Source organism: Cicer arietinum, chromosome 1 (genome assembly GCF_000331145.2).
Source record: "Cicer arietinum cultivar CDC Frontier isolate Library 1 chromosome 1, Cicar.CDCFrontier_v2.0, whole genome shotgun sequence".
In the NCBI taxonomy this organism is placed as follows: Eukaryota; Viridiplantae; Streptophyta; class Magnoliopsida; order Fabales; family Fabaceae; genus Cicer; species Cicer arietinum.
In genome coordinates this window covers 3,918,935-3,944,167 of record NC_021160.2, presented here as the reverse complement: position 1 = coordinate 3,944,167, position 25,233 = coordinate 3,918,935, and the positions used below count along the sequence as shown (strand labels likewise).

Genomic DNA, 25,233 nt, shown 5'->3' with positions numbered 1-25,233 from the left:
AAAATGATTTGCTTGTATAAAAAGGAATAAGTGTAATGTAATGATTGTTTACATCTTTTGGCATTGAGGACAAAAAAAGAATGGCTTCAACTTCATTGATCTCTCTGAGAACCGCAGACGGCGTCGTTTTCGAAATCGAACGTTCAATGGCGAAGCACATGAAAACTGTGCAAGCCTTCATCGACGAATGCCCCGACACCGACGTTCCCGTAATCCCTCTCCACAACGTTTACAGTATCCACGTCACAAAGATCCTCGAGTTCCACCGTCTCTCCGACGCTGGCAATGTCAAGGAATTCACCGTTGATGAATTTGATAACTATGAATTGAAGGAGTTCCTCCTCGCCGTGCATTTCCTCAACATGGATCCCCTTTTCGAGTTTCTGACTAAGGCTGTTGCCAAACGGATCGAGAAGAAGAGCGTTGAGTACGTGCGTGAGTATTTTGGGATCGAGAACGATTTCACGCCGGAGGAAGAAGCTCGTATTCGCGAGAAGAATAGTTGGGCTTTTAAAGGCGAAAATGTTGAAGTTGAAGAAGATGAAAAAGAATCTTGAATTTCAATTTCAATGTTTTTCGTGGAATTTATAAGCCTAGCATATGAAATTAATTAGGCTATTATCACTTTTGTTGATCGAGAAACCAATTTTAATTTCCATTTTTGAATTTATCGGTTTTTGTATGCATGCTTAATAAATCAATGTTGTTTCCAAATGTGTTCATTCAACTAAATGTTGAAGGTGGAAAAAGTTTTTCGCAAATGAATCTGTGAAAAGCTTGAATCTTTACACAATCTTGGCGTTTTCCTCTGCAAATATGAGTGAGTTGAAGCATTCAGTTAGGTGCAGCCCGCGACAAATACGTCCAATTTGGGAAGAATGTGAATTCTTATTGGGTCCCATCAATTTTATTTTATTTTTCTTTCAAAAGCCAAAAGAATTTATTACTATAAAATAAACATAGCATTGACCAAAACCAGCCACAACACCAGAAAAAGACAGCAGTACAATAAAATTGAAACTCCCCAAAGCCACATTGCTCCCAGCTTAGCACAACCAAAGCAAAAAAATAAAAATTTGGAGCCCACACCCAACGACAACACTACACCAACTATAATATCATCTCTAGAGCTTCACACCCTGCGCTGCAATTTTTACATGTCAATGTAGGTGCACTACATAATTTTGCTGAAACCAATTAATTATTCAAGACTGAATCTGTTGAGTTGTTGAAACCAAATGTGCTTGAATCTACTGGGCAAGGGTAAAAATATCATGTGAGTTGTACACCAAAAAGTTCTCATTTCTTTGTCCAAGAATTGGCCACAGGAGAAAAACAATTAATTTCTCTTCAAAAATGCGACTTGACTTAGCATATTAGCATAATCGATGATGACTACTTGAGATTTACGATCACAAAGGATTTATTTGCATGTTTGGCATCACATTGATTTGTCAACGTTACCATGACAAATCCACCGTGAATCATACACTAAATGCTCCATGACCAACTAACTAAAAACAATCACACTGAAACCAAAAATTAATGTCGTTTGTGTTGTATTAGTTATCTGCATCGCATAATTTACAACAGTGTTTTTGGCTGGATAGCCTTCGATATCGAAAAACATCTACCATATTATGGAACAGAATCTAACAATAAAGCTTTCAGTTCGTAAACTTTGATTTCTTCTTGTTTTTGTTGGGGGTAAGAAAAAAGTATAGCAGCTAGAGTGAACAAAAGATATAACCTATCTAGTGAACATGTATATGACTATGAAAAAGCTACTACTCTTCACAAAATGGCAACATCAGTACAAAGAGACTGATGAACAAGTGCTCCCTTTACACCTCAAAAATGCCTCAATCCTCATAACTAACAAATAATCCTGAAAGCTCAGATTAAACGAGGAATTTGCAACCAACTGCTTCAGAATGGAGACTTTCAATGGGAAGTTCAAACATGCATCTTTCTACCTGTTCAAAGGTTCTAACTGGACTTCCATTCTTGCAGAGGCTTGTGACTCTTTATCTGTTGTATGTGTATTTGTTGGAGTCAAGAGATCAAGGGAATCATCTTCCTCATTACCAAGCACCCAATTGCCTCTTCCAAATATCCGATCCCTTACTCGCTGCTTCTCACGGTATTCAAAATAAACAATACACAGCGCACCTACTAAGAACCAAATTATCATTGCCCAGCTGAGTCCATGGACATTTTCCAAAGCGTATCGGTCTCCCAAATGCTTCATGCCGGTAAAAAGTGCTGCAATGCCAACAACAATGGCAGATCTGCCAACAATTACGTGCAAGTATTCCCAGATAATCCTTTTAAACGGTACGTGCTCCACGTTCGATGGTTTTGGGGGCCTAATGAATGCATTAACAGGTTGTATGCAAGCCAAAAATACTGCAGCAACTCCAAATTTAACATGTGTCGAGCTAACATGAAAACCGCGAAGCTCAGCAACAGCAAAAAGAAGTGCAAGAAAAACTATGACCAACCCTGAATATTGCATGTAAACATGAATTTTGTACCAACCATCACCTTTCAAATGTTTCAAGTACCTGGCTGCCAAGATACCTCCAGGAAGCAAGATACCCCAGGCAAGAAACATCATAAAGCCATGCACTGCCAAAACTGGAAGTAAATCCTGCTCTGCTTCTGCGGAACCGCGCATCAGTTGAACACGTATAGGTCTGCTACTTGTGAGAGTATGCATATTCCTTTCACTAAGATGTTCATTGCTCCATCTACTACCCATCGCCCATATGACTTTAAGCGGAGTTGTGGGATCAATGATGTTGTTACATTCTGGTCTCTTGCCTCTACTACAAGATGGAACCAATGGACGTGTAAATTCCAAGGTAATTATACCATTTTCTGTTTTGCATCTCACATATGTCAAATTCTCTCGTGTAAGATGTATACTTGAAGCATCCCTTCCATCAATCCAGTAAGTGTTAACACGACCAACACCGTTGTCATCAACCCATCCCACATAAGTATAACTATATATCATTCCACTGCCAAATCCTATAGCAAGATAACCACTCTTTTTCTCTCCACGAGCAGCAATAGATATGGAGTCCTTTGACAACGTCCAAAAGAAGGTAACCTGTTGATCATCCAGAACAACACTGTTGTTATACATGTCAGATAGACCTCCATCCACAACCTCCACTCTCCAACCCATCTTCTTCTCGTACACCGAATGATAGTAAATTTGATCAGGAGTGTTCCTATCAGGAGCCCAGACAAGTTCCTTGGGACTGGCCTGAACTCCATGAGCCTCAGGACCTCCAGCATAAATAGTCTCAGTCAGGTTCCTCAGTGTAGCATTCCCACCGATGGGATCCGAAGTAACATAAAGCGCGACATCATGCCCAGCTTGTATCGAAAAAGTGACGGGCACCCCTCTTTCCACTCTCAACACAGGAGCTTCCTTTTTGTTGATGTAAATAACCTTGGCAGGATTCGGAGGGTTGGGGTAATGCAAAGCCAGACCCGAAGAAACAACCAAAGGAACTTTGGCATCAGCAATGATGATATCTTGATCCTCTTTATCACCAGCATCCAAAGGACCTTTACAATCATCGACACGCTGAGAAACATTGAGACCCAAGTGGCCGAAAGTTTCGAATGGAAGACCACCATGATTCTGAGGAAGATAGTAAGGTAAAACAGTATCAGGAGCTCTAATCTTCCCTAAAGCCCAAATCACAGTCATGTTAGCTAAACGATCAACAGGTTGATCATATTTACCATCAACCTGACTCAAAGGTCTCTTATATCTAACCAATGAGACACCATCACTTCTATGCCCATAAATCATCCTTGTATCATTCACCAAACCAACTCTGTCTGGTCCTTCATAGATTGAATCAGGACAAACCCCTTCAACAGATCCATCATCACTGTTTTTCACACACTCACTATACTTGGTGATGAAGAAATCATCAACAAAAGGCAAACCGTCTTCCTTAAACCCAGCAACAGCCACGTCAGCACCAAGCATGAGTTCTGAATCAGTGGCGTTAGGGTTAGCCCAACCAAAAGCCATGTAATTCATAACCCCAGTTGCACCTTCCAACCCAATCTCAATTGAATCCTCTTTCAAATTCAAACTCCAACGAACCCTAAAATCCTTGGTCAAAACTTTACAATTGTCAAACATAGTTGGTTCATTATAAACACTTACCTTCTCCTTCTCCTTCTCTTCTCCGCCGCTCGAAGATGCTGGAGATTTCGCCTCCGCCGTGGTGAGATTTTGAATCAGAACGTGGCCGAAATCGGAGGCAGTGGGAATGTCCCAAACCGAGAGAACATGGATCATGTCCCACGTGATATTAGGCATCAAATGAACGACGAAGGTGAAATTCGAGTAAGTATGGTTAAGTTTGTGATCGGAAACGATGAATCCGGTGGTAAAGTTGTCGAAATCAAGAGCGAGAGCGCTCCACCAATGCACATCGGAGCCAGAAAGCATATCAAATTGAGAAACCCTAAAAGAACAATCGTCAATGATTTTGATTTTGCCTCTGAGCTGATGCTGAACCATTTTGAATTCGGATTCGAAATCGATGAAAGGACTGCTACGGGAGCATTTCGGAGCAGGATCTGCATACCCGAAGAATAATAAGTATAAGAAGATCAAGATAGTTTCGCGAAGCATGTGGTTGAGATTCGAATATAGTTAAGCGGATAGTGTTCGGAATCCGGTGGATCCGAATCGCCGCTTGTAAGGTGGTGATCGGAGAAGTTAAAGATAGCTGCGATCGCCGTCGTCGATCCGGTGGAGTTTTTCTATTTTTATTTTCCTTTAAAAAAAAATAAGGAAAAAGGAGAATCGTGTAGGTGCGATTCCGTGTTCGTTGTAGTTTTGGGCTTTGGGTTGATAGGTGACAGCTTCGTAGTTCGTATGATATGCGGTGTTGTTAAGATGAAGAAAACAAGAACACAAGTTAATACTTATTAACAGTCCTGTTATAATTAAGTTAAGTAAACCATGTCTTGCCTCTCTCTGTTTTCTAGCATGATTCGTTTCTCATGTGTACGAGTTATAATAAAAATAAAATAAAGAAAAAGTTAAAATCGATATGTTTAACACTCATCCTTGCTTACTTACCTAGATTCAATTCGAAAACTCAGTTAATAATTTTTTATATAAAAATAATAAATAAAATAAATTATATAAATCTTTATAAGTCTCCAAAGCTCCTAGTGAGTTGAAGAGTATGTCATCATATTCCACTCTCGGAGGACATTTTGGATTAAAATATTTCCAAACATTTTGTAGAGAAAAAGAGTTCAACCCATTAATAATATAAAGATATACAATTAATAGGTCATTAAGTCACTTTGGTCAAAATCATGTAAAGTGACGCGCACGACTATAGGTGTACAAACAATTGCCTTGCCCAAGTGAGCCCAACCAATGAACCAGGATATGTATGTCATCAAAAGAACTTTCAGGGCGTTAACTAAAGCTCTTTGCTTTTTGACCCACCTTCATAACAGTACAAAACTTGATATATTTCTTTAGATTTTTTTTTTGGTGCGGTTCTTAACTTAAAAATACATTTTTTGTAATTAAAGCAATCTTTGAGAAAACTATAGATTTGAAGAAATCGTAGGTAGTTACGAATATTTTAGATTAGACAACCAATGTTTTGTCCTATATAAAAACCATCTTCCCCACTTTTATAGACGCAAAAACCACAAGCAATTTAGATATATCCGTCATAGTTAGAACTTACGGTTCGAAATGCGAAGGACCAACACAACTAATTTCTGTGTAGTTATATACAGCAGGCATAACTGCACAATGAATTTGCTTCAGAGCCTGAGTCTCAGATTTTCAAACATAAAGTCAAAGAAATCGCTTCTTACATTTATACATAAACACAAGTTGAAAACAATGAATGTGTGCTGCGCAAAGAAACCAGATGATTATCACCTATCTGCCCATGTAAAAGACAGTGATGATGTGGCCACCTACCCAATTTCATTAAAACACCATCACTATTGAGTATCATTAGAAACTACATTTTTCCCAGCTGAGAGGTTTCAATTAATCAAAAGTCATAGGTAGCATACTCATAATCAGAAAAATCACTCCCACCTGAGAATTCATAATACTCGTACTCATCATTGTCGGACGATAAATTTATGTCTGAGATCCCTGATGGGTAGTCTTCATCAAGTGATCCATAATCAAATTCAACTTCAAATGGATAGTCATCAGTTGCATCATATGGAAGTCGTAAATCTTTGATCTGTTCATTACATCTCTTCCCCAAAGTTCCTGCCAAATTAATATTGAAACACTGACGTATATCAAGAGATTCAAGGTGAGGACAGCCATCGAGAATAGCAAGCAAACCATCATTAGTCATTTTGTTTCCAAAAAGCTGGAGATGGCGTAACTCGGGCATGTTTTGTGCAATAGCAAATGCCTCATCATCAGACTCTATGTGTGGACGTCTGCACCCTTCCATGTTGAATTTAAAGGCTTTCAATCGAGGGCAACATCTTCCAATTGCTTCCAGAGGATCCTTGGATAAACCACTGATCGATATATCAAGTTCTTCTAAGTGAGAAAGCTTTTCAGCAACTCCACACAATCCTTCATCTGTTATACTATAGCAACATGCAAGGCGGAGGCGTTGTAGATGACTTGCACTGTAAAATGTCAAGACGGAAGAGATACTGTTACATAGAGATGCTACCAAAATATCTACCTTACATGGTAAACTAACTAGGTGACATGCTACAAAAATATTGGTTGTGACTTCAGTTAACTATCTAAAAATGTCAAATTATGTATTTCTATATCACATAGGAACATTTTATACTAAACAGAAGCACCAACAACTAATTTGTGTTTACAAACACAGGCATGTAATGTTTTCACTTTCGGCAATAACTGCATCACACACATATAAAAATCATTTATATATGATAGACAATAAATGAAATAACAGACAGTTGACAGTTATCCTTTAAACGATGTCCTCACCTACCAATACTGTTATCAGTATTTATCATCTCAATCCCAGGCAATCGTGAACATGATTCCAAATAACAGAAAATAGATAAAAGAATAAACAGAAATGAAAACTAGGCTCTGAACAACAAAACATCAATAAACTTTCTTCACCTAACTGCAAACAACCCATAACACAAGTGACAAATTTATGAAACCTACATGTAAATTAATATGGTCTCTCTCGAGGTATGGGACTGTTACACTTAATATTTCCTTTTCCCAGAAACCTATGCCTTGTCAATGACTAGAATGAACTGAAATTGATAAGTTTTGTAATTATTATTTCCAATCATTTTCTCAAAAATTACACTTCCACCATCCTTCTCATTTAATACATCTGCTCCTACTAAACATGTCTTTGTACATTTCTAATCAAAACCCCAGATACCATTAATTTGAGACTTGGGTAATATTATTTTCAAGTAATAATATTATTTCTAGTCAAAATCCCTTCAAGTCCAAACCCAACTGCCACCATTTGCTACACTGACTTCTATCCCCTAGATCTACTTAGAATTCAAAAATGCTTTCAGCTTTACAGAATATTACTTTCAAGATCAAAACCATCTTACCATCCACGACAAAAATCCTTCTTTAAAAAATATACTTTTTACGCCAAAACCCTTTGAGGTTTAAACTGAAATTTGAGACATTGGCAATATTCTAGTTATTATTTGTCCTACAAACAAATAAATAAGTTTCACAAGATTATGTTTTACAAGTTCGTGTCAAGCAATAGGCTCACCATTCAACAAGGAATCACTTGACTTTTCCCTTGTTCCCAAACTACCAGTGAAAATAGGGACCAAGAAAACAAGGGGAACACATTTTTTTCCTATGTTTTCATGAGAAATGTTAGATATTGTTCGGAGTTGGTTATAGGTAGTTGGAGTTTGTTAAGTGATTAATATTAATTACAAATTAGTTAAGATTCGTAGGTTTAATTAGGATCACTATACAAAGTGTTTCCTACTCATACTGTAATCAACTTTTCTCATTGAATTAATTGCAAATAATTCAGCCTTTCTCTCAATTATTTCTCATTTTCTTGTGCTCAACCATACTTCTCAACAAGAACTGCCTACAAAACACACTTCAACACTTTTCATCACTAACACACCATTGGGCGAATTCCCATTCTGGTCCCATCAAACTGGCGTGTCAAATCGGTAGCAATTCTCCTATTGTCACTAGTTTCAACCACTGGAAGCTGTAGTTTTTTTTTTTCCCAACAAATATATATTATAACAGCTTTCTTATGATCTAGATCACACAAAAACAATTCAAGTATTGGAATTAAACAAAACATGTTAGCCACGTAATAACCATAAAGACAATTTAAGTATACGATTGAGAATTATAAAAACGAAAATGAAGATGCAAGTGAAACATACGAATTAGCGATGTGACGGAGAAGATCATCGGTACCAAAATACTCGATATTGATATCAAGTAAATTACCGCAGCTGTAATCAACAGCGCGGTAGCATAAAATCTCTAATTCGTGATCGGTGCTAAGGTCATTCTCGAAATTAGGCATGTTGATGGTGCGCCAGAGGAGAGGATCCTCGGAGATATTGCGCCACGCGGTGCAAACATTCTGAGCGCGAACGAGAATGTCAACTGTGTCTAGCTTCAGGAAAATCGATGATACCACGTCTCGTGGAAGATCGAGCCAATTTCTTTCTCCGGAATCGATGACTGATTTCGAATTCGTCAACGATGGTGATGGTGATGGTGATGCTAACGACTCCATTGAAGAATTAGGGTTCAAGAATTGTGGTGGTGATGGTCACATTTCACAAAATTGATTTTCGTCAGGTAGGTTAAGTTTTCTCTACTTATTGAACTCGTTTGTTATGTATTCCAAAAAAAGAATATTTTGCTATTCATTCCATAGGTTAGAGAGATATTTTTAAGAAAATTATACTCATTTTAGATAATAAAATAATTAATGTTAATTACTAATTCCATATATGTTATTTTTTATATGATAAATTGTAATTATAATATCATCTATGGATAGACTCAATTCATCAACTTCTTATCTTATATTAGTCAAATTCATATATTTATGTTATAATAAAAATTACGTTCTTTCTTTCAAATAATTGATAATGACAAATGATTTTTTTTTTATAAATTACTAAAAATAATTTTTTTAAAATACACCTATAAGAAGATGCGTAGATCTTTGAATGGAGAGAGATAGAACATAATGAAAAATGGACATTAATTTTTAAGAGATTTACTTTCAAATAAGTTCATATAACAATTGGATAAATCTGTCATTTATCACCTGATACATGAATCTATTTATGCATGTCAAAAAATTTGTTGTTGATCACTCGTTAATAATTTATTTTACTCAAAATTTAGCTCAATTTCGATACAAATTTGTTGTTTTAAGTTAAACCTGACTTAAATTAAACTTGTGATAAATTAATTGTCTAATTAAAAAAGATAAATATAAATTAGGTCAATGCAAACATTCCTATTTTTCTAACATAAGATTAATTATCATTATGTTTTAAATAATTGTCTATTAGACGTCTCTTTTGCATAGTCGTCAACTTATCATAATCAACAATTCAACATGCAAAATTTTACTTAAAAATCTAGCTATCACTAACACATATTCAACTATATATAGAACTAGTGAAAAATATTAGAATGCAAGAGCATCTCTAATTGTAACATTTTAAGAATTTCATTTTTAGATTTTATGTGAGTGAACTCAAATTTATGATACCCTCCCAATTTTTACTCCAATTAAAGATTTCATCTATAAGATTGTTTAACTTAAAATATTATTATTTTTCTTGTTGTTATCTCATATTCTCTCTTTCACTTTAGCATTTCTAAATATATAAAAATAATATTTTAGTGCTATAAAATCCACTTTTGATATTCCTTAGATATACAATTTTGATCAAATTAATGAAACTCAAAATCACATGTGATTAGATTTAATTTAAAATTTAAAATTATGATTAGATCAAATTTAAATTTTTGACTGAAAAATGAAGGAAAAAAAAAACTCGATTTGAAATAGTTTTAAAATTAAGACTAAATTCAATTTTACAATGATAATGTATATATATATATATATATATATACAAAATTAGATGAAAAATATTCACAAAAAATTTCATGTTGGCTTGTTATGATATCCAAAAAACGAATATGGTTATTCAATTTGTTTTGACTACATAATGTTATCTAATTATTCTATTAAAAAAGAAAGATAAGATGTCAAAATAGAAAATGAAATTCTATTATTCTATATAGTATATAAGTCATAGATCAATGAAGATTAATTTTGTTGGTAAGAAGTTGACTCATACTGACAAGGTTGTGGGTTTAACTATTGTCCTCTGATGTGAGAAGTCTTTAGTGGCCATCTATAATATATTTACCAATGCTTAATTTTATGACTTGTGTCACGATTTATTTTTTAGGATGTGTGAGATGTATTACAATTTATAGGAGGAGGTGATTGCAAATTTGTGCTCTTTTAAGTCATACTTATATTGTGTACCATAAGAATTATGTTCGAACAATGACTTTGCACCCTAATTTTGTTTTTAAAAAATTATTAATATTAATAATCTAGTTTAATCGTTTTTATGTAACTCATTTGATTTCTATTGTGGCTGCAACAACACTATGTGGAAGTATATTATTCTTATTCTTATCCTTATCTCATATTTTTATTTTAAGAAAACCACAAAGCAAAACACTAGAGGAGAGATGCCCTAATCTAAAATGTGAAATATCAAAAGAATCAACATTTCAAACAATAACATTAATTATGTAATAAAGATAATTGATGTAAATCTTGTGTTAGTCTAGATATTGAAATAAGACTAAAATAGATTTAGGAAATATATAAAACACATGATGAAGATAAAGGAAAGAGGATAAATAAACACTTCCTAAGAAGTGGGCTTATAGAAGTATTCCATTACAAAGTTTAATGATGATAGATTGTATAGCCACCAATTTTTTAATTACCTAAATTAGGGTCCGGGATCCGCTACTACTTAGATGCAAAGATCATACCATATGATAGAAGCCTCAGCGTGTAGGGGCGTTGATCGCGTTTAAAACCATATGCATTGCTCTATATGATATGAGTATTTTTAGCTATGGTCAAAGGCAGTAAATGATATTAATTTATTATATATGATTTGGTAACTTCTAGTTAATAAAGAGGACAATAGTATTTGTATCCACATATATTTGTTTAGAACACAATTCCAAATCAATAATGTTTAAACACACATGAATATAAAACATTAAAAGAAAAATAATTTAGTCACATTACTTTATTTTTTTATTCATACGTGTGGCCAAACATTATTGATTTAGAGCTGTGGCTAGTTATTCCTCCTCTTTATATGTAATGCTAGACCACGTTCTCTTCATTTTAAGCTTTGCCTGTAGCAAACCTCTATTTTTCAGCCTAGTTGGTTGCAAGTACTTTCTCTTAATATGACACGTACTTGGCACTTTTGAATTTGATATACCTAGTAGGTAATCAAAATCAAATAGAAAAACATATATTCAACTTTATAGTTCTTTTAGTTTTAACACACATTAAAAAATAATAATTTTAGATATATGTTTAATATATGTTTTCAGATTTTTAAGAGCACAAGGAAAAACATCATCACTTATATCTTGATTTTTTTAAATAATTAAAATTTTGTAATAAAAATAAAATGTTTAAAGAACAAAATTATATGGATTTGAGTATTTTTATATGTGTTAAAGAATTTAATCAAGTGATATTTTTAATGTATCAAATAAAATAGAGAAAACAAATAACAAAATATGGAGAAGGAAGGAAATGAAAGAAATCACCACACTCCACAAGGGAATGATAAGATCAAGATAAAATCATCACAAAAGTAAGAAGTTCTTAATAAGATTCAAACTTGGTTCAAATAAGAACTCTAGAGAGCATTCCTCCTAATCTCACTTGAAATTTCTATAATCTGATAACAAATGGTGTGGATTTTGAGTTGATTCCACGAGAGATGAAAGATCGATCTACCAAGTGATTTCTTGAAACAAAGTGGTAAAATTAAAGGGAATAGAAACAAACAAGTATAGGTTAGATGAATGAGATCAAGAAGCCACCACAATCAACGATGATTGATAAGTCAATAAAGAATCACCAAATGGTAAGGATGTCATTGATAACATTAAAGTAACTTGTAATTCAAAAACTCAAAAATATACACATCTCATTTACCATTCTCCCGAGATCAATTCTAATTCATTTCAAACATGTCTCAATAAGATTACAAGATATATTTATGGTAAAATTATCTGCTAATTTAAATAGATCATAAATGACGCTATTCTCTATGTTCATATTGAGCTACATCATTTTTTTAAAAAATAAACTAAACATAAGGAAGCAAATATCTCCACTTACACATAAAATCAATTAAATCTAAATTAAAATTATTACAATTTTAAATAAAACAAACTAAGGTTTATTATAAATCAAATTAAAATAAATAAAATTCTTCTTAATTTATTAAAATATGAATTATCTTTATGTTCTTAATGTCTTTATCACAAAGACTATGTAACACCGTTAATTGTTTTAAAGGGTGTGAGTACAACGAAAGAAAGTTGGAGGTATTTGAGAGAATATGTTGTAAAAAAATTAACATTGTATTATTTTTTAGTTGTTAATAAACAAGTGATTCTTTTTTTTTTTTTAGAGTTTTAATATTATATTCTTGTATTATAATTATATTTTTTTTAAAAATTCTATATATTTTTTTCAATACAAATGATATTTTACGACTATTTCATGTTTGAATTCCATTTAATAAATTCAAGTTGTTATAGCTAGAGATAAAAGACTGATGATAGACATTATATATCAAGTTTATTTATGGTTCAAAATTTCCAAACATTTACAGACAAGATGTTAGAAGATGAAAATTACCTATTATAAAAATAAAAATAAAAATAAAAATAAAAAGATGAAAATTACCCAAAAATGAAGTTACTATAGAAGAAGAATAGTAATATTTATTAATTACCCAAAAATGCAGCCTCGGGGGAAACGAAACCATTGAAAAAGTCAAACTGAAGGCAATAATTGCGCATCAACCTTGAACCAACCTATGTTCCATTTGAACTAACCTCACAATATACTATACTATATTAGAAATTAAGAAACTAAAACATAAACTTTTTCCCAGGGAAAAGTAGAAGAAGAAGAAGAAGAAATACTACAAATGTAATTCTCTCTTCTTGAATCTCTAAGTACATCTTACATTGAAAATTCATAACAACAACATAAAAACCTTCTAACTCATTCTTGTTTATCATATCTTTTACCACTTTGATTCTCCCTCTTGAAATTTGATCAATTGTGGGCATAGCATGGATCATGTCCGAGCATTTTCATCATCTCCCCAATTAAATAATTCTTCAACAAGTAACAATGGACAGCCAGAAGAAGAATTTGGTATGGAAGGTAATTTCATGTGTTACACACATTCTACATTACAAATTTCTTAGCCTTTTTTTTTTAGCTTTGAATTGAAAATTTATTTGCAAACAATTGTTACTCAATAATAATAATAATAATAATTTTATTTTTGAAGATAATAATAATAATAATAATAATAATAATAATAATAATAATAATAATAATAACAATAATAATCAGGCCATAAGTGAATGACTAATGATTCTTAATTATTCTGTTTCATTTTTGCCATTAGGCCTTGCCACAAATGTTAGGCTATTGCTAAAATTAATTCAAGACCATAATGGGGCTACCACAAAAGACAACGATGAGAGAAAGTTTCATAGGGTAAATGGTATGATGTTTCTATTAGATGAGGTTAGGACAAGGGTTCAAAAGGTTCAATCTTCTACCAAGAGAAGAGCTGAACTTAGGAGATGTAACACTGACCTTAGGCCAAACATACCAAAGGAGAAAAGAGCTCATGATGTGCCTCCAGATGAGAAAGATAGACTGAGGAAAGAGCTAAACGCGAGCTTTGTGGCACGGCAGAGTCTTCAAGCAATGTGTTCAAGTTTGGGAAAAGAAAAGCAAATCATGGCTTCTGAGCTTGCAAGAAAGGCTCAAGAGTTGACAGAACTTGAGGAGCTTATAGGTGATCTAAAAGCTCAGAATGACATGTTGATGGGGAGGCTGCATGCTTGGAACTCAGAACAGAAGGAGAAAGAGAAGAAGAGTAGTGGAGTAGAAATGGAAGGGAACATAGTCCTTCAAGAACGTAACAGGGCTCTTTCGGAACAGCTCCAAAAATCCATTGATGGTTACAGGTCTATGAAGAGAAAACTAAGAGACATGCAAGAGGAAAAAAAGGAAATTCATGCTACAATGGAGCAAATGTGGTTGGAAGTTCAATCAGGCATTGACAGGATTGATAGCTTCAAGGAACACTTGGCAACAACTAATCTAGAGACGAGTGGCGTCGAAGAGGAAATATCAGATATAGAGCATATGCTTGAATCTCTTCGCATGAAACTATCAAAACATACGCAAAAGAAAACTTAATATGATAAGCCAAAAGCTCAATCTGTATTTAGAAGAGGCAAAGGTGAGAAGCATGGTTTATAGGGGAAGAAAATGAACACTATCAAAGCATCATCCATGTACAGAATGACATTATCACTTCTAGCCTACCATGTATATTTTCGGTGTCTAGACAGCATGCTCTTAGACCATGAGCAGGAAGAATAGGAGAGGAAAAATGGTCAAAGAGGAGAATAGTGATTAAAATGTTTTCTGAATTAGAATTTCAATGGCACAAGACTTGTTTTATAAACCAGATTCTTGTCTTCTGTGTGCATTTCCTAAATTGAATTCTTGTTCCTTTCAATCTGATTTATATGAACTATAAAGTAGTGTTTACATTTAAATACATTATTCAACCTCAAAAAAAATGAGAACATCACATGAAATGTAGAATTTCCAGCTTATTTTTAATTGGAGGTGTTTGTCCAATTAGATGTAGAAATTTATTTTTGCAACAGACAGGATGTTTACTCAACAAATCTGGCTTATTTTTAGAAAGAATGAATTAAGCTATACTTTTGGAACCATAAGTAACAAATAAAGAACTGCCAACATACTGGTTAAGAATTACACAAATTATATTGTAGGAGTCTATTAACAAATCAGAAATTTACTAATATATACTCTTAAGAAAAGGTATATAATGAGCCTGCATATAAATTTATAGATAAACAAAAGGAAAAACACTGATTTTGGATCATGTGCAAGTAAATGGCCTATAACATTTATTGAGTAAGGCTTTGCAACTTGCAGCCAGCAATTGAATTCAGAATCCACGTATTGCTTGCAACATTTGAACCAGTAGACCTTGCCAAAACCTCTGCATCAGATTGTCTTTGGCAAAAAATTGCATCCTTTTCCAAAGGATTGCATTTAGCAGGAAACTCAAGACTGTAGATTATGAGGGTTTGTTGTGGATGCACATCAGGTAGTATTGCTTTTTGGTCAGCTGACACTGGTTTTCTATGCAGAACAATCCCTCCAGCAGCAATCACAAGGTCTTGCAGATAGCACTTGTATGACTGGATAAAATCTCCCATGAAATAAAACTTGCAGCCATAAAAAAGCTTTGGTTGCTGCATAAGAAATTGCCAACACAAACCACTAGTTTAGTCTGAGAATAAAGAAGCATTTATTGAAATCATCCTGCAGTTAGTCTAGCTTAGCTCAATTGAAACACATCGAACTATTCAATGTATAATATTGGCAAAAAAACTGATAGTCAATAACTAATACTGGCAACTACAGAAAGGTGGAAAATGAAAAGGCAGAAATTAACAAAACAAATTCGTTCCTACAATTCTCAGTACTCAATTTCCCTACTTGACTACTTCCATGCATTCATCATATATTTCCACACATTAGCTACATGCATATAATTTTCTTGGTAAGAAAAGTTACCATTTTCTTTCATTATGCTTTGTGGATATTAGTGGTCAGCTTCTCATAGACATACATCTTAAGAATGGTTATACAAGATAAAAACTTGAATAAAGTTCTTGAAGGCATGGTTATTAAAGCCAAAGAAGAAAAGTTCTGGAAACATATAGAAGGCACATTACTATTACAATTTTTTCGTCCTCAAACTATTTTCTTAGAGAACAACAATAATTAATTGTAACATGTGAACAGAAAATATCTCAAGACTCTAACCTTGTCCAGTGCTCTTAGTCGTCCAAGACGAGGACCATCCCTAATTCCATGGACGTCGACATTAATTTCATAGGGCTCCTCATCAACAGGTCTTGTTTCTTTCATGCAAGCTTTGATCCCTGCTTATCAAAAACCAACCAACGCAAGAACAAAAACTAAATTACAAAACATAAAAAAAGAGAGAGGAGAAATTATTTGACATTTACTATGACCTTATGATAGCGGCTTTGTATGAAACTAATAACTGAACATCGAGAGAAATAAAAGAACTGAACTTACACTCAATGCTAAGAATCCACTTTCCTTCTAGAATACCCAACAATACTTTGAGAGTCCTTCGGCATGCCCCATTTTCATTTGTTGATGCTATTACATGGGTAACACTTGAATCCCAGGTTTTCAAAACTGTAACCTTGGATACTCTTTCAAATTCAGAAACAACATCCTATATTTTCGACCACAAAAAGATAATGAATAAAATATTATTTAATGAGAATTTTTTTAAATAGATACTAAAAGCAATTATTTTACCCTCTCCTGTACGGATAGAGCTGAACAACACAGCACAATTTTCTTGTAAGATCCTTGAGCAATTCGACTTTGGCTTGTAGTGTCATGTTTGATACTACAGCTTTTTTCCTTCTTAGCGGTAAATTTCTTGCTCTTGTGTTGGGATCCTGAACTTTCATACGGCAACATGGAGGGAGCATGTAGAGGGCATAACATGAGTAACCTTGGACACACTTTCAAATTCAGAAACAACATCCTATATTTTCGACCACAAAAAGATAATGAATAAAATATTATTTAATGAGAATTTTTTTAAATAGATACTAAAAGCAATTATTTTACCCTCTCCTGTACGGATAGAGCTGAACAACACAGCACAATTTTCTTGTAAGATCCTTGAGCAATTCGACTTTGGCTTGTAGTGTCATGTTTGATACTACAGCTTTTTTCCTTCTTAGCGGTAAATTTCTTGCTCTTGTGTTGGGATCCTGAACTTTCATACGGCAACATGGAGGGAGCATGTAGAGGGCATAACATGACAAAGTTTTCCTGAACAACATTAGAACGATCTAATTAGAAGTTTGTATTCAGAAATAGGCATGATTATGATTTTTTAGATGCAGTTTGGTTTTATCATATACCATATCCCATCGACATTGAGAAGTCCACTTGGCACAAGGAACATGGAAGCTTTTGCGACAACTTTTCTCATAGCAACCGAGGGCAGCACCTTTAAGTCCACAAAAATTACATTTGATTCTCCGACTTCTACTTATTTCAGCTTCAAGATTTATTGCATTATCATCTTCAAAGTATACGTTTGGGGCCCTGATGCATATTTAAAACACATCACTTACAAGTCCTAATCGTTACTATAGCAAGCTACTAAAATCAACTTGATTAAATCAATTCTATGAAACTATATAATTATTTGACAGATAATCAACATCAAATATCTAAATCCGTTAATTGTGTCACTCATACAAAAATCTATACCATTCAGTGCAATTCCTGTGACAATGTACGACTTTAGATCCTCCTTCATAATCATCAGCTACAGGCTTGCCGTCAAAATAATGCACGATTGAGCCAGAAGCCTGTAATTGGAATTGCATAATGTAAGTTCCTATCCATTTATAATGATGAAAAGATAATCAAGCAAACAATTTTACCTCAGATTCTTCTGATGAGAGACAGAAGGCACATTGGTACTTTTTGACATGGCTCACACATTTCTTTAAAACTGGTTTGTCTGTCAAATGACAGTGTTTCTCTTTTGAATTATCATTCAAAGCCCTGACATCAGTACCTTGCTTAATACTTTTATTTAGTTGAATGTCCTCATCCTTTTTAGTCCTAGAGATATAATCAGGGGAAACTTTTGACTTTTTAGCACTCTTCTGTTCTTTACTGCAAGACATAGAATTTCTGGACAAACTGCTTTTTCTTTTCCCAGTATTAGCAGCCTTTCCATTATTATAAGTCTGCAGACTTAAAGTGAATGAAGCAGAACCAGCAAACTCATTGCACTGGTTTTGCTCTGAAGATAAATCTTCAGGTGGGTCATGCACATCATCCAGCTCTTGTTTTCCGGCTCTTATCACTTGACTTTTTCCAGCAATCTTCCAAGGACATCGCATCTCATTACCTTCTTTAGATGCTGAAGTATATGAATTCTTAGCCATCTTCCCTTCACCATTGCTTTGAACTCCTAGCATATTGGAGACCATACCAGCACTTTGAGGCGTTGAATCTGTACTGGTAACGAACAAAACCGTCTTGCTCCTTCTATTAGACTTTTTCAGGTTAGAAGCTCCGTGCTTGTAGTCCAACGATTGCTCCTCAATGACTTTGGATGCTATATTTGAATCCATATTTATTCCATCATTTTGACATTTTTGTTCCCTAATCTGGTCTTGCCTAGCTTTTTCTGTAGCCTTCCTGTTTCTCTTTGTATACCTCTTCACTCCATTTAGATCATCAAAACTTCTAATTTGTGAAGACATGCCTGGTGGTAACACATCAGCAAATTGATTTCCTACTATGGAATTCTCAAAGTTTGTATCGTAAGCATCAGTACTTGACTGATGTTCTTGCGATGCTGTTACCAATTCCTTTATATTTTCATCAATCTCAAGAATATCCTCAACCTGCAATAACATGCAACTTATTATAACTTCAATAAGTAGGTTATGCATAACAAACTAAATCGTGTATGAAAAACCTTTTGATACAATTCTCACTACCTGCATTTTGATGGGAGTGGAAAATAATTCAGGGGAGCATGGCTTTTGCGTCCATTCAAACATCTCACTATCAAATAAATCAACAGATGGTTTGTTTTGCACCTCATCCTACATAACAATCACAAAAAAAGTTATTAATATTTAAATTTTAATCCAAAGTTAGAGAGCAATTCAACCTGATTTTATTTTCTAGCAAGCCAAATTTCAACTCCACAAAATATTCAATTTTAAGTTAAACCAAATTTGAAGTTGAATGACTTCAACAAGGTTTTGCTTTTCTTAATAATAAAATCGTCCAATAAGGCAAAAAAAAAATATTTTTAAACATTAAACAATAAGAGACAAATACCAAATGACTTTTCTCAAAATTCCTAACAACTTAATGGCTTGTTATATGCCATCTACTTACTGATGGAGCTTGTTTTGAAGGACTTCCATCATCAGCATCTTTGAGATCACTGAATGAAGGAGGAACTGGTGTTGGGCCATCAATAAGTTGATCCTCATCAGTTCCCTGACTTAACTTTTCAACATCTCCCTCCTCTCTTAACCAAAAGAAAGGTTCTTTCACCTGATCACCTTTTTCACTTTGGAGTGGCCTTTCATTTGCCTTGATTGAAATGTTATGTGTTCCTTCTTGGTTAATCTCACTAAGAGAGCCTCCAGACTTAAAATTCCTCAGTGGAGTTTCTGAAAGAATATCCTGTGGCACCTGAACTCTTTTCTTTGCAGGAAAAGAAGGCTTCTCGCAGTCAGAAGCTGAACTTTTGGTACCAGTCTTAAGCTTCTTTCTCGACTTCTTTGTCTTCGGGGTTTTTTCCTCAGCATGATTTTCATGAGTTCCACCAGTTCCCTTCTCACCAAAATCAGCATCAGCTGCATCACCTTCACATTGCTTTCCCTCATCTGTTACATAACTTAAGTGTTATAAGAGCATATAAATATACTATGAATTGGAGTTGCCAATAATAATTAATGAGACTATATTGATTATCTTTTTTATTTATTTATTTATTTATTTACTAAAATTGAATATCTTTTGGAGATAAACTGTCTTATTAGTGTTGAGGCAGTGTTTGTGTGATTGCATAGTTCCTCTCTAATCCTAATTTCTCCATGTTTAGTTGAGGTTCTACAATCCAGTAAGTGTATTAGATTTCTGAGTTGAAAGCATGGAACTTATAAACTAAACATGCAAATTCAATTAAAGTTAAAAAAAAAAGCAGGGAGAGTCTGACTAACACATGACACACTGAAAGCATGCGTTAAGTGTAACCAATGATGGCAACACAATATCAATAATCATAACAGTTCGTATAACATAGTCACAAATAACAAACTAAAATATAAAAAATAAATAAAAACCTTATACAGCTTATTGTTAATATTTTGCAAGAAGATCATTAATTATTAGAAGATAAAAAATTAAAGAAACCAAAAAATAATGTATTTTCTTAATGCCATTTTAATACAATTTTTTTTACTAGACTCAATAACATAATTACCATGAAATAAAATGGAATATTACTTTGAAATGAAAGGCAGAATAACCTGGTGAATTGGTAGCAGGTGGATTTTGAGTGACGAATAAATTGATTCCGGAAGCAGCTTCCATGTTTTTGTAGATGGTAACCAAGTTGTCCATGTGAGGAGCAGGACGAACCTCTGTAAATAGTTAATATATTAGGGTTGATGTGATTTATGATTAAATTAGGGTTAATAAAGAAATGAAATGAGGCGTTGTAATTGAGGAGAAGTACCTCGACGAGTGAAGGGTATTTTACAAACAGGACAAGAAGATGAAGATTTCATGGACTTAATTATACACGAGCTGAAAATTGCAAAATAAAAATCAAATTTGTAAAAGAGTGAAAAGAAACATGAATCGGATTGTGTGGAATTGTATTACTTACTTGCAGAAAAGATGATTGCATGTGAGTGAAACCGCAGAATGTAGTAAACTCCAACTGCAAGATGAAACAATAAAGAGTTAGGAAGAAAGAGAAAGAGAAAGAGAAGAAAGAGGTAATGGTTTAATTGAATTGAATTGAATTGATACCAGATTGGACATTTGAGTTCTCTTCCCATTTTTTCTAGGTCTCCCATTGAAAAATATGTGTCTAAGGCAACAACAAACAGTGGAACTTGAAATCGCAGCAGAAATAGTGATAGGAGAAGGGTTTTAATTTTAAATATTTTTTTTAAATTAATCTAAATTTGAAAACCGCGCTCTCTATATCTCACGCGCCAACGCAATTCGTTTTCGCGGTTCGAATTCGAATTTAAGGAAGATTGCGAGATACACTTCATTTTTTTCTTTTTTAGGTGAATAATAAATTGATAATATTATTTATTGCTGTAGTTAAAAACAATAATTACCTCATAGTATAAGGTCGATGTTTTATAAAAGGAACTTAAAAATCTTTTTTATTTTTTACTTTTTTAAAAACATAAATAAATCTTTATTTGATGAAAAAAATTAGTGAATGAATTTATATTTGATAAGCTAGTATATTAGATTATAAATGTTTGATAAATTGATGGATGAGATGACATGAAATAAAAAATTATACAAATTATTAATTCATATTTTATAATAATATAATTTTTTTTATTCATACTTAATTTTAAATTTATTTCGTTAATATTTATAAAGTTTGGCAGTGGAAACAAAACACTACTTTTTGTTTTCATTTTTTAGTAGATTTATATAGTAGGAGGTTGGGTCCATCATTGGATCTCTCTTTGTGAGGTCCATATTAGGGGGTATCCTCTTTGCTTTATAAAATTATGTATTATAAAAATGTATGTATAAGATAAATTTACGAGTAAGGGGGTGATTTATTTTATTTATAAAGGGTTGAAATAAAAGTTTAGTTAAAATACAAAAGTAAAAATCGAAGAAAATAGAAAGACTCTCTACTTTATTTATAATGCATATTTTAAGAGATTCGTAAAATGAGTTATGCTAACAAGTGTCCTTATAATCAAAAATGAAAATAAAACGTAAATTTAAGACACTGAATGCATAATTTCCAAAATTATATTTTCAATTTTAATTTCCAATATTATATTGGAATAGTTTTGTCAATATTTCTCTAATAAAATTAGTTGAGTCCGAAAGAACAACTGACTAGTCAATATAAGTTTAACAAAATTTAAGTTTATTTTGGCCCAAAATATTCGCCTACTCAACATTTTGATTTTTGAGTTCAACCTAGCAAATGACACTAATGCGTGATGACTAACTCTTCAAGAAGGTTGTCCAGGACACTTGGATCAAGCACCTCAACGAAGCACCACTACACCTTTTGCATCTTCACTTTTCATAACTTCTGATTTTGTGTATAACAACATTTTGACATAAAATAATGCGCCCTCAAGCCATGAAATTCCTTCCCCTTTTGATTTTTTCATCTCCTTCTTATGCTCTCCCCATGGGGCTAATATGATGCCTCTGATGCTAGAGTTGATTGGTGGAAGGGAAGGACAAACATATTTCCTGAGAATGACTGCAAGTTATCAAAATCATCAGCCATGTCTCACTGCCTCTATATCTAAGCACCGCATCCTACCTCAAAAACAATACAGCATTGATGTCATTATCAAATGCTGATAACTTGACATAAATAAATTACCAGTAATCTTTACAGGAACATAAACCATCTCTAAAATGGTGGAACCGACTACGATCCCTAATAACAATCTCTCTATCATAAACCTTTGATATGAGTTTGATAGCCATATGACAATCTGCACAAACTCTTAAATTCTTCATGACCCTGATTGGAGTCCCTGGTGCTGTATTCAAGAGCATAAAAGCAATTGCAACTTTTTCACTATGATAAGACAAAGCTTGTTCTTTCTCCTCCTCCTCTATGTCAGCAAGCACATTTGCTGTATGAGGCACATAACCTTCTAGCTTCAACAATTCAGTAATCTTCTCTAGCAGCGCGTACACATCCCGACTCTGAGGATGAGACCTATCCCCCATAGTAAATTCAAAAACACGGTTTCCCAATTCAACGAAACTATAGCCAGGAGTTTTCCAAACACCATCCTCTATCATCGACCTCCTCACCATCTGTACATCGGACCAGCGGCGTTCAGAGGCATAAAGATTCGAGAGAAGCACATAATCTCCACTGTGTTTAGGTTCTAACTTCAACAAGTGAGATCTTGCTATCTCGCCCAAACCCAAATCTCCATACACTGTACATGCCCCTAATAAGGTCCTCCAAATAACAGCATTTGGCTGCATTGGCATATTCTGAATATATTCATAAGCTTGTTTAACTAAACCAGCCCTACTCAATAAATCCACCATACAACCATAATGTTCTATCCTCGGCATAATACCATATTCATCTTTCATCCTTCTAAAATAATTGAACCCTTCATCCAACATCCCACAATGGCTGCAAGCATATAAAACACCAACAAAAGTGATCTCACCAGGAACAAGTTCTTGTCTTTCCATGTCTTTGAAAAGCTCAAGTGCTTCCTCACCAAACCCATTAACAGCCAAACCAACAATCAAAGAAGTCCAAGAAACCACATTCCTTTCTCCCATCTCACTAAACACTTGTTGAGCCTGCCTTATGCTCCCACATTTTGCATAAAAGTCTAAAAGCGAATTATTCACATGCAAATTCTCTGTCAACCCAATTTTCAACAAATAAACATGAACCCTACGTCCTAACTCTACAGCACCAAGTTCAGCACAAGCAGATAACAAACTAACCACAGTAAACCCATCTGGCTCCACACCTTCCAAACTCATTTCCCTAAACAAACTCAAAGCTTCATTAGGCTTTCCATTAAGAGCAAACCCATTAATAACAGAATTCCAAGCAACTAAATCTCTCTCACCCATTAACTCAAACACCTTGTATGCACTTTCAGTGTCACCACAAGCAGCATATATATGAAGCAAACTATTCCTAACAAAAATCAACGACTCAAATCCATTTCTTATAGTAACCGAATGAATCGCTTCACCTTCTCTAACATTCAACGACTTTGAAATAGCCTTAAGAAGAAAAGGGTAAGTGTGAGTATCAGGTTCAACACACGAAACCAACATTTTACGGTAGAAAGGAAGTGCAGGGGATGAATTATCACTCTCAGCGTAGCCTCTAATCATGGTGTTCCAAGTAAACACATTGGGGTTATGTAACAATGTGAAAACGTTGTAAGCGTAAGACATGGGTGCGGAGAGAGACACAACAGTGAAAATAAGGTACTTTCCCATGTCGGGGTTGTTGAGAGGGACACCATGTCTTATGGAAAATGCGTGAATTTGTTTTAGTTTGTGTTTGGAAGATGCACAGTATTGTAAAAGAGCAATGCATTTGGTGAGAATGTGGGATGTTGGGTTTTCTGAGGTGGTTGAAAATGTGATGAAGGAAGATAAATGGTTTTTGGGAGTATGGAATAATGAGGAAAGCTTCGAGGATGCGTTCATTTGTCTCAGCTTTCAGTTACACATCACATTATGCGTTCATTTGTCTTAGGTGTTTCAATTTTAAGAATAAGAAATTATATAGATAGGTAGGTATGTTTAGCTGAAATTTCACCTAAAAAAATAAAAAGAAAAAAAAGGCGATCGAATCCTTAATAACCTTCTACTCAATCGTTCCATAACCTACTTGTATGCTCGATCATACAGTCGTCAAACCTAAAAGGCGAACACGTTATGGTGGACCAAGTGACCAAACAGATTGGTATAAAACATTGTCTTTTAATCATGCATTATGTGATTTTTTTTTCGTGAAATATACAAACATTTTCGACTTTTATTTTAATTGTAATTGAAGACGTTTAAGTATCGTTTTTACCATAAAGAATTAGTAGTTTTATGGTATCAATATCATTATTCATCACAGCAAACATTTGAGTTCAGAAATAATAAGGTTATAAGTACTATTGACAATTCCACCCAAAAAAAGAAAATAAGTACTATTGACAAAGAATATTGAGATACTAGTATTAAAAAAGAAAAGAAAATAAGGGGATAGAGAGGTAAGAGGGGATGAGAAAAATCATTCGAATAACTCCCACTTGGTTGGGGTTGGAGGATGATCAAAGGTCTCCCACTTGGTTGTAACAACCATAGGCTTTATTGTTGCATTAGATGTCTTTAGTTGATCCAGAGTTTCAACACATTTCTGCACTCTCTTTCC

General features: G+C 33.9%; 7 protein-coding genes across 8 annotated transcripts in view; 2 read left to right on the top strand and 5 right to left on the bottom strand.

The window, feature by feature from the left end:
• On the top strand, nucleotides 1-806 carry LOC101505583 (SKP1-like protein 14). The gene has a single exon (XM_004485935.4). The coding sequence runs from the start codon at nucleotides 81-83 to the stop codon at nucleotides 555-557; it is 477 nt and encodes a 158-aa protein (XP_004485992.1). The 5' UTR covers nucleotides 1-80; the 3' UTR covers nucleotides 558-806.
• A 964-nt stretch (nucleotides 807-1,770) lies between these two features.
• Nucleotides 1,771-4,819, bottom strand: LOC101505254 (cytochrome b561, DM13 and DOMON domain-containing protein At5g54830). Its single transcript, XM_004485934.4, has one exon. It carries the CDS (start codon nucleotides 4,673-4,675, stop codon nucleotides 1,973-1,975), a length of 2,703 nt encoding a protein of 900 aa, XP_004485991.1. The 5' UTR covers nucleotides 4,676-4,819; the 3' UTR covers nucleotides 1,771-1,972.
• A 955-nt stretch (nucleotides 4,820-5,774) lies between these two features.
• LOC101504944 (F-box protein SKIP19) lies at nucleotides 5,775-8,930 on the bottom strand. The gene is made up of 2 exons (XM_004485933.4): nucleotides 8,446-8,930; nucleotides 5,775-6,684 (listed from the first exon to the last, which is right to left on the bottom strand). Exons 1-2 carry the CDS (start codon nucleotides 8,805-8,807, stop codon nucleotides 6,078-6,080), a joined length of 969 nt encoding a protein of 322 aa, XP_004485990.1. The 5' UTR covers nucleotides 8,808-8,930; the 3' UTR covers nucleotides 5,775-6,077.
• Nucleotides 8,931-13,248: 4,318 nt separating this feature from the next.
• Nucleotides 13,249-15,050, top strand: LOC101504624 (uncharacterized). 2 transcript variants are annotated; one of them, XM_012719104.3, is made up of 2 exons: nucleotides 13,249-13,553; nucleotides 13,813-15,050. In XM_012719104.3, the coding sequence occupies exons 1-2, from the start codon at nucleotides 13,469-13,471 to the stop codon at nucleotides 14,616-14,618; spliced, it is 891 nt and encodes a 296-aa protein (XP_012574558.1). In that variant the 5' UTR covers nucleotides 13,249-13,468; the 3' UTR covers nucleotides 14,619-15,050. The 2 variants fall into 2 exon arrangements, with proteins under 2 accessions (XP_012574558.1, XP_004485989.1); XM_004485932.4 differs by having other exon boundaries at nucleotides 13,253-13,562.
• Nucleotides 15,051-15,170: 120 nt separating this feature from the next.
• Nucleotides 15,171-21,293, bottom strand: LOC101504294 (protein BREAST CANCER SUSCEPTIBILITY 1 homolog). Its single transcript, XM_073364838.1, has 13 exons — nucleotides 21,108-21,293; nucleotides 20,962-21,015; nucleotides 20,809-20,879; nucleotides 20,600-20,713; nucleotides 19,458-19,954; nucleotides 19,049-19,156; nucleotides 17,975-18,952; nucleotides 17,799-17,899; nucleotides 17,444-17,630; nucleotides 17,145-17,351; nucleotides 16,572-16,737; nucleotides 16,293-16,411; nucleotides 15,171-15,715 (listed from the first exon to the last, which is right to left on the bottom strand). The coding sequence occupies exons 1-13, from the start codon at nucleotides 21,152-21,154 to the stop codon at nucleotides 15,365-15,367; spliced, it is 3,000 nt and encodes a 999-aa protein (XP_073220939.1). The 5' UTR covers nucleotides 21,155-21,293; the 3' UTR covers nucleotides 15,171-15,364.
• An 875-nt stretch (nucleotides 21,294-22,168) lies between these two features.
• On the bottom strand, nucleotides 22,169-24,731 carry LOC101503976 (pentatricopeptide repeat-containing protein At4g21065). The gene has a single exon (XM_004485930.4). The coding sequence runs from the start codon at nucleotides 24,513-24,515 to the stop codon at nucleotides 22,683-22,685; it is 1,833 nt and encodes a 610-aa protein (XP_004485987.1). The 5' UTR covers nucleotides 24,516-24,731; the 3' UTR covers nucleotides 22,169-22,682.
• Nucleotides 24,732-24,876: 145 nt separating this feature from the next.
• The window catches only part of LOC101503651 (BAG family molecular chaperone regulator 3-like), a 2,680-nt gene continuing 2,323 nt past the window's right edge, over nucleotides 24,877-25,233 (bottom strand). The window contains exon 4 of the mRNA XM_004485929.4: nucleotides 24,877-25,233. Coding sequence (XP_004485986.1) covers nucleotides 25,093-25,233 — 141 coding nt within the window. The 3' untranslated portion in view covers nucleotides 24,877-25,092.